This window comes from Triticum dicoccoides, chromosome 7B, assembly GCF_002162155.2.
Source record: "Triticum dicoccoides isolate Atlit2015 ecotype Zavitan chromosome 7B, WEW_v2.0, whole genome shotgun sequence".
Lineage (NCBI taxonomy): Eukaryota > Viridiplantae > Streptophyta > Magnoliopsida > Poales > Poaceae > Triticum > Triticum dicoccoides.
Window position 1 is genome coordinate 656,531,713 of NC_041393.1, and position 8,906 is coordinate 656,540,618.

The 8,906-nt window shown below is 46.7% G+C and overlaps 1 protein-coding gene across 1 annotated transcript; it reads left to right on the forward strand.

Moving 5' to 3' along the window:
* Positions 1-3,420: 3,420 nt before the first annotated feature.
* Positions 3,421-5,258, forward strand: LOC119339294. The gene is made up of 5 exons (XM_037611408.1): positions 3,421-3,703; positions 3,775-3,936; positions 4,383-4,466; positions 4,751-4,770; positions 5,054-5,258. The coding sequence occupies exons 1-5, from the start codon at positions 3,659-3,661 to the stop codon at positions 5,256-5,258; spliced, it is 516 nt and encodes a 171-aa protein (XP_037467305.1). The 5' UTR covers positions 3,421-3,658.
* The last annotated feature ends 3,648 nt before the right edge of the window (positions 5,259-8,906 follow it).

Consider the following 8,906-nt stretch of genomic DNA (forward strand, 5'->3'; position numbering starts at 1 on the left):
GGCCTTTTGTCGGGGCCGTCGGCATAGACGGAGCTATGCCGACGGCCTAGGGAAAGCCGTAGGCGTAGAAAGGCCGTCGGCATACCTCAGACTATGCCGACGGCAGCCGTAGGCATAGAAAGGCCGTCGGCATATCTCTGACTATGCCGACAGCAGCCGTCGGTAAAGTGTGGCCATCGGCATATAGGTGGCCCTGGTGGCCCGGCCTCAGACGGCAGCCTAACGCTGTCAAATATATGCCGACGGCCCTCACGGCGGCCGTCGGCATATGTTTTATCTGGGTTTTTTTTTCGGAACTGCCACATGGCAATACTATGCCGACGGCCTTGCTGTAGGCATATATATTATCTGTTTTTTATCTTTTAAATTGTTTTTATTTTAAAAATGATTAATTTAAATCTGTTTTTTATTTATGTATTATAAGCGCCAAAAATGTTTCTGTGTTACAAAAAATAAGTATGTGATTCTGAAAAAAATAAACATTGTAAAACACATTTGTGTAATTAAAAAAACATATGTTGCATTTTAAAAATGTTCAGGCATTTTGAAATATTGTTAATGATATTTTTTAAATGTTTACGCAATGTACAAAAAATTTCATGTAGTTTAAAAATGTTCTGTACCATCCGAAAATGTCTAACACGTATTTCAAAAAAGTTTCAAAACTCATATTTGGAACAATGTTAATTATACGTACAATTTTTTTAAAAATACTAAATTTCTAGCACATTTAATAATTTTTAAACATACGATTAACATGTTCTCAAATACAAGTTTTTGAAACTTTATTCAAATAAGTGGATAAACTTTTTTGGATTGTACGACACATTTTTTTAAACAACGCTAACAATTTTTCATATTGTATAAACATTTTAAAAAAATGTCACCAATAGTTTTTCGAATGCCTGAACATTTTTAAAATGCAACATATGGTTGTTTTAATTACACAAATGTGTTTTATGATGTTTATTTTTTTAATGTCGCGTACCTGTTTTTCTGTAAGACATATTTTTTAATTGTAGCAAACACAAGAATATAATTTATTTTCTTACATAGAACAAGAAGGAATAGCAACATGAAAAATGTTTATCCCATCTAGACATGTTGTGTTGTTGTAGCCTAGTGGTAATCTTAGTTAATGCTGACCACAAGGTCACATGGTCGAGGCACGATGCTCCCTTTTTTGTGTGACAGTTAAAAATATACTTTTCGGTCCATATTATATGATATACAAATTAGTCATGTTACTTAAACATGAATCATCATCCCTCTTGTGGTTGTCCACCTTCCCTTACACAGTCCACGGGTTCGAAACCCCACCATCTATTTTTCTTTAATTTTATTTTAGGCGTTTATATATAATATAAATAAAAAAAATGCAAGGGCTTATCTGCATATCTACAATGTGACATTGGCTGACAGTGGGCCCTGGCCACGCTGGCATGCCACATAGGCCATAGATACATCTGCATATGTACGGTTCGTTCTTCGCGTGTCTACGAGTGTGGTCGGTGGCCTTCGGGGCTAGCTATGCCACCAAATCTTGTGATGGGTCCTCTTACATGCCACAAAGTATGGTGGCAACTTCAAACACCTAGCGCGGGGCTCCGAAGTGTGACCCCCTTCACGGACGGCGCTACCTCCGACACTTGGAGGGGGGAAACGTCTGCGTCGGGTTGACGTAGAGGGAATCTTGTGGTGGGTAGGGCCCGGACCTTGTTCTGGAGTCTTCACATAGGCCGACCCCATCACAACGAGGTGGAGAAGTCCATTGGTCAAAGGGCTTCTCTGCGTATCTACAATGTGACATTGGCTGACAGTGGGCCCTGGCCCCACTGGCATGCCACATAGGCCATAGATACATCTGCATATGTACGGATTGTTCTTCGCGTGTCTACAAGTGTGGTCGGTGGCCTTCGGGGGCTAGCTATGCCACCAAATCTTGTGATGGGTCCTCTTACATGCCACGAAGTGTGGTGGCAACTTCAAACACCTAGCGCGGGGCTCCGAAGAGGCAATACGCAGCTCGGGGGTGTGGTGCCATGCATATCTCCAATTTCTTGCATTAAAACCCTATGGGTGCACTAAATGTCTCAAATATTGCAAGCGGGCCCGAAAAATGCCATATCCTGGCACATGTCATGCAATGGCCCCCTCTGAGAGCACGAGAACTTTTGAGGTCAGCAGAACAACGGGCAACACACTTCCTTCACAAACCGGACACGTTCTCTCTTGATAGCCAAATACTACCCCGGAGATGGTGTAGTTTACAAGCGACCTCCAGCCAGGCTTCTGCGAAACATGCTCAAAATTTCACCACACCCTACAAGGACCATATGACGACACTGTGCCAGGTCCCGAGTATTTCCAGCATCATGTGATTTTTGTTTGATTTTAACGGCTGGATCCGGCATGCCGCCAAGGTACATTCGCCTCCCTGTGGTGGGGCATGCCCCTCCTTGGGTTGCACTAGGCTTACACATACCGCAAAGACATCATATATGATTTGACAAACAACCTCTGGACATCATTTCAGGTGGCCGCCGTGCAGATCTGCAATTTCCCGCATTGAAACCCTACGGATGCAGTAAATGTCTCAATATTGCAGGCGGGCTCGAAATGCCATGTCCTGGCACGTGTCATGCAATGCCCCCCTTTGAGAGCACGAGAAGTTTCGAGGTCAACGGAGCAACGGGCAACGCACTTCCTTCACAAATCGGACACGTTCTCTCTCAATAGCTAGATACTACCTCGGAGATGGTGTAGTTTACAAGCAACCTCCGGTCAGGCTTCTGCGAAACGTGCTCAAAATTGCACCACACTCTACAAGGGCCATATGACGACACCGTGCTAGGTCCCGAGTATTTCCTGCATCGTGTGATTTTTGTTCGATTTTAACAGCTGGATCCGGTATGCCGCCGAGGTACATTCCCCTCCCTGTGGTGGGGTCCGCCCCTCCTTGGGTTGCACTAGGCCTACACATACCACAAAGAAATCATATATGATTTGACAAAACCACTTCTGGACATCATTTCAGGTGGCCGCCGTGCAGATCTGCAATTTCCCGCATAGTCGTCATACCGAACGCACCATTCCTCGATCCATTCCCTCCCCACCTCACCTCACCATCTCCTCCTCGCCGCCCTCCTCTCCCCTCACGGATCGTCGTCAGTCGGTCCAAGATGGTAGAAGAAATTAGAAGAAAAACAAAAGAGAAAGAACACAATTGTATGAGATTGGTTCCTATTGGTGGAAACATTTGTGCCACGGATCGATGACGTGGCGCATATCCATCCATCTATCCATCTAGCTGTCCACCTCACATCCATCCATCCATCCATCTAGAGGAAAGGAAAAAAAAAGAAAAAGATAAACGATCCCACCCGACCCCTACCTCGCTCTCTCCCCACGAATCGAACCTCTCTGTCTCTCGCGACTCCTCTCCCCCCCCACGAATCTCTCTCCCTCGCCGCCGCCACCACCCACGCCGGCCAGTTCCGGTGAGCTCCAGCGGCGCGCAGCACGCCCCCGAGCTCCCCTAGGTCCGCTCCACCTTCCGCCCCATCCAGAATCGGCGCTCACGCCCTCCGCCGTCCCCATGGCTAGCTAGGGTTTCGGCCGCCACCCCTAACATCGCCGGAATCAGGCACATCCGGCGATGGCGAGGCCAGAGCTCGACGGATCCGTTACCGGTGTGGCGCAGGTACGTCCTTCCCCTCTTTCCTCGCCCGAATCCACCCCACCTCACCTCCTCCTTTCCTTCCCTTGCTGCAGGTCACCTTGGAGTGGTCTGGACGGCGACGACGGCAGGAGGGCGCCGTCCTTCCTGCTCGAGGAGGCAGAGGACGAGGGGCGCACCTAGCTGGCGGCCCTGTCCTGCTCGAGGAGGTGGGGCCTGCCGAGCTCAAGCACGGCCACAACGACCCAGCTTGGCAGGTAGCACCTCCATCTCCTCCGCCTCCTTCCTCTGCTCACTATTGCTGCTGCAAATCCTCCACCTCCATCTCCTCGGGGAGGAGGTTCAGATTTGTTTGGCATCTTCAACTCGAAACCACACGCACATGCTCTGTTTGGCATGTTCAGTGCAAGCACGGAGGTGCCCTCATCAATCTAAACTATAAACCTGTAACTCTAGCAACAAATTTATGGAGTTTTAATTTGAGGAGACTACATGAGGAAAAAGACTCATCTTTTTTGCTGTATGTAATCTGGCAGTTCGTGGTCGAACCACTTTGATGCAGAACGAAATCGCTATCTTTCTTGTTTAAAATGTCCAGAAAGCTTTTGTCCAAGGGGTCTAGCTACTGTAATTTTTATTTATATATATTGATTGATTGTGGCCTGTTTGTTTGGTTGGTTGACTCATTCGTCCTCATGTACAGTACAGTAGTTTTGGCAAAAAAGAAAATGGGGAAAGGAGTATCAGCACACGAGGATCAAAGTTCTTTGCTATCTTGGCTTTACTGGTAAGCTACATGTTAAATTAGATGTGATTTACTAGACTAGATTGTACTGCCTCTGACCCATAATATAAGAGTGTTTCTGAAACCACACTAGTGTCAAAAAATGCTCTTATATTATTATTATGGACGGAGGGGGTACATTAATAAACGAGACCAACAAGTATGGATATATAAACGAGACCAACAATTTATATTCCTTGCTGTTTATGTATTTTATTTAGGTGTGAACTTTAATTCCTGATTACGTGCAATTATCAATCTGGCAATGTATGGATGGTTTGGTACAGTTTGACATGGATGAGTATAGGTACACATGTGCTCCACAGTTTTAGTTCTTCTTCTTGTGTTGCTGCACTTCGTTTAGAGATACAACAACATTAGTTAGGTCCATGGATGGATGGATCAACACATACAGCTAGCAGTGCTAGCAACAACAACAAAATAACCTTGTGATTGATTCTGTTGACGCTAGCATGTTCTGTTAGTTTTAGAGCCCAAGCACACACACACACAGAGGCAACTTGATTGCTTTCTGTAGATACTAGCAGCATGTGTGTCTCCTATACTAGCTTGCTTAATTTCTGTACTAGATCAACAACACTAGCTCTTACTTGTTTGTTAGATTCGGAGCAGCAGGCATCCTCCGTTGATGATGACGACAACCAGGGCATCCACCGGCACGATGACGCCCCACACATGGTCCAACTCGGCTACAACCTCCTCTACCGCGTGACGGCGACTGTGGTTGTGTGCGCCATCAACCTCCTCTCATGTGAATCCGTCTCCTACCTCTAGCTCCCTCTCTTGTGCTGCTATATTAGTACCTTGCTCTGTTTCATGCGCATGGGTGATTTTGTTTGTGCTTGCCGTGCCTGTGTCACGGAAAAGATCATTCCTATTTACAAGTAATGATGATTTGGAGCAGCACACTTGTTAAATTCTCCTCTTGTATTAGACCCCATTTGTGGTTACTGTGATGTGCATTGATTTAGCCTCCTAGTACTGCAGATCATGCATGCTAATAATTTATAATGGCCTTGTTAGTTACTGCAGCTAGGCTGTGTTAATTGTTGGTGTTTAATCTAGCTAGCATGTTTGTACCATCAGGATTGCATCAAATTATAGCTAGCTAGCCTGTTTGAAATCTGATTTTTTTGCTTAGTATGCTGCTGGTCTGAATCTACTTACACGCTTGACTGAATTTAACTTGGTGCTATTGCTGTCAGATCCTAGTACTCAATCACCTGGACATTGCTGCATTGTTTGCCAATTAGTTTGCTTGCTTCCTTGTTGCCACAAAAAAAATCTGAATCTTTTGTGTGTGTAATTCAGTTTTATCGTTATGTATGCAATCTGATCTAGACTTTCGATTTTGACTTACATTTGCGTCTAGATTAGAACTATGTATGTGCTTTCAGAGAACATGCCTTTCTCTTTTAGGGAGTTCAACATTTTAGCATTGGTCAACTCCTCTTCTTTGCTTACAACCAGCATCACATGAACCATATGTGTACACTGACATGTTCCTTAATTAGCACTCGGTCTATTTGTCAAGGAGTTCAAGATGCTCCAAAATACCTTTTTGCTTTGTTTAGTTGATTTTCATATTACCTCATGATCAAGTCCTACATACTCCTACTCTGTATCTACTAAATCATCACAGGAGCTATTTGTGTCCAGTTTAAATACCTACTCTGTACCTAGTGGAAAAACTATGTTATGATTCTATACCCTGTGCCCTTTGCTGTGGGCTATGTTGTTATATTCCTGCATGTCCATTCCAGACATTGTTGTATTGCTCATACCCTTGTATATGAGCTCTACCAAACACTAGTACTATAATGAGCGGACAAACAGCGTTTTTTCTTGTGTAACTTGTATATTCATGAGGATTATTATTGGGCTATAACATGACCAACCCTGGCCTTTTTGGCTAATGTATCAACTATGAAATTACTAGCCTTTTTGGCTAGTATAATTTTTTTTGCTTCTAGTCAGCAAGTATGCCGACGGCATTGCCCTCGGCATAGCCCAGGAGCAACCAGGGCGCGCCACATGGGCCGTAGGCATATCCCTGCCACCAGGAGAAGCCAGGGGACGACACGTGGCGCAGGTGTGCCGACGGCTAGGCCGTCGGCATAGATTTCCATCTATGCCGACGGCTAGGCCGTCGGCATACCTGCGCCATGTGTCTTCCCCTAGTTCGCTAGCGCTTTTGACGGCGCCGTCCGTTGCCGTCAGACGGAAAACAACGCCGACGGCTAAACTATGCCGACGGTTGTCCCACGGCCGTCGGCATACGGACCTATGCCGACGGCTATAATACGCCGACTTTCTGACACATCTACGCTGACGTGATCTACACCGACGACGCTATGCCACGGTAGCCGTAGGCATAGATCTATGCCGACGGCAGAGGACCTATGCCGACGGCCCTGGGCCGTAGGCATAACCCGCGAGTCTGGTAGTGAGAGCACCGGAGCGAAGGCGTGGGCGGCCCCAATGCGCTTCCAGCTGTTGACTGTGCTGACCCGATCCATGGCGGATGGACTACCCACGTGGCGCCCATCCAAAAACACGAGGGATCAATGTTGATGGCGGATTTTCGGGAGACGCCTTTGCTAACTGCTCTCCTTCAACCGCTGTAGACCTGTGCGGCTCCGAATCGAGCCCAATTTCTTGGGGGGTGGCTGGAGGTTCCTGACCGTGAGGCAAACCCTAGGCGACGAGCGGCTGTTGAGGCGGCGGTGTGGCCTGTTGTTGGCGACAGATCGGGGTTCGACCTTCCTCTGTCTAGCGGAGGCCTGACCTTTGCCCAAGCGGTCATGGCTAGACGAGGAGATTGGAGAGGGGGGAGGCAAGGCGGTGCTGGAGGTGGGCGTGGGCGGCAGGCTGGCCACGCCGGCGACGACTGGCCAGGGTGGCGCGGACCACCACAGTAGCAGCCCCCTCTGGTCAATCCATATTTCGGTGGTGGATTTGGGCCGGGATCTGGATCCTTCGCTAGACAGCCAGTTCCTCAGATGATGCAAACGGGGGAGTTCTTTGGTCCTGGATACAATCACTTTGGCAATTCAGGTATGCCCCCAGCCTCTAACCAATTAGGATATGGGTTTGAACAACATGTACAAATGGGGGGAGGGAGCCTTGGTAATTTTCAGCAGGCAGGGATGAATGGTCAGAGAACTGGTCAGGGGATAGAACAAGGAAAATTTGGCACTCATTTCATAAGTGCGGGTGCTAGTAGCGGTAACGCTAATGGAAAATTTGAGGCTGGGTTTGTGGGTGCTGGATTTGGTAACAATGCTAAAGAAATTGCTGGGTCTGGTTTTGTTAGTGCTGGAGCTAATAGCAACGCTTCTACTGATGCTAGTAGACCTTCTTTCATCTGCTATAAATGTGAACAACCAGGACATGGTGTTAAGGACTGTAAGACTTCGTTGTTTTGTGTTAATTGCACTAAACGAGATGCTCATATATCTCGCAAATGCAATCTACTGACGCAACCCAAAGCAGTGGCTGGTCTGATCAGCATAGGGGCAGATGGACTTCAGATGTTTACTGCACGATCTGGGAGGAAGCCGGAGGCAGATAAGGCCAAGCAGGCGATTGCTGTTATTACTGTGAAATATGACGTGCTCACTGCACAACAATTGGTGAACTCATTTAGCATGATGTTTCAGTTGGGATGGCAGTGACAGGCAAAGGCGTACCTCAAAGATAGTTTCCTGATGAAGTTCCCTTCTGTCCAAAAGATAGATGAAATGAAAGCGTATAAATTTTTTGGTCTGATTGGCAGCAAAGCTAACGTGAAGGTGAATAGATGGACGAACTCCTCTATGGCCTCTTACAAGCTGTATGTATGCTGGGTCACAATATCAGGGGTGCCGGAAACATTGCATCATTACCAGGGATTTTGTGAAGCTGGGTCGCTAATCGGGCATGTGTTTGAATTGGATATGGAGCTGTATAGACAATGTGAGATACTCAGAGCAAAGGTGGGTGTCATGGACCCGAGGAAAATTCCACCCAGTGCGCCTCTCCATGAGGATGGGTACATATACAACATTTTCTTTGACCTAGAAGACATTGTGGAGGAAGGAGGTCCAATGGAGGATGGTATCTTAGTGAGCCATCCTAGAGCTGCTGTAGCAAAATCAAGCAATAATGAGAAGCGACCTCGGGACAAATCATCCGGGACTGATACTGGAAGTGGGAAATCTCCCAAACATGGTGCTCCCACAACTTCTAATGCTAAAAATTGCGGTAGCTCACATGCAGAAGAGGTTGTTCCTAGCCAATATGAGTTAGAAAAAAATTTAATTGCTGAGAGGGAAACTAGGAAGCTACTTCTTGAGAAAAAATTAACCAGTGAAAAGATGCTCTCGGGAGTGGAACAGGTCAATGCTGAGTTTGCTAAAGACACTGCTATGTTAGAGGACT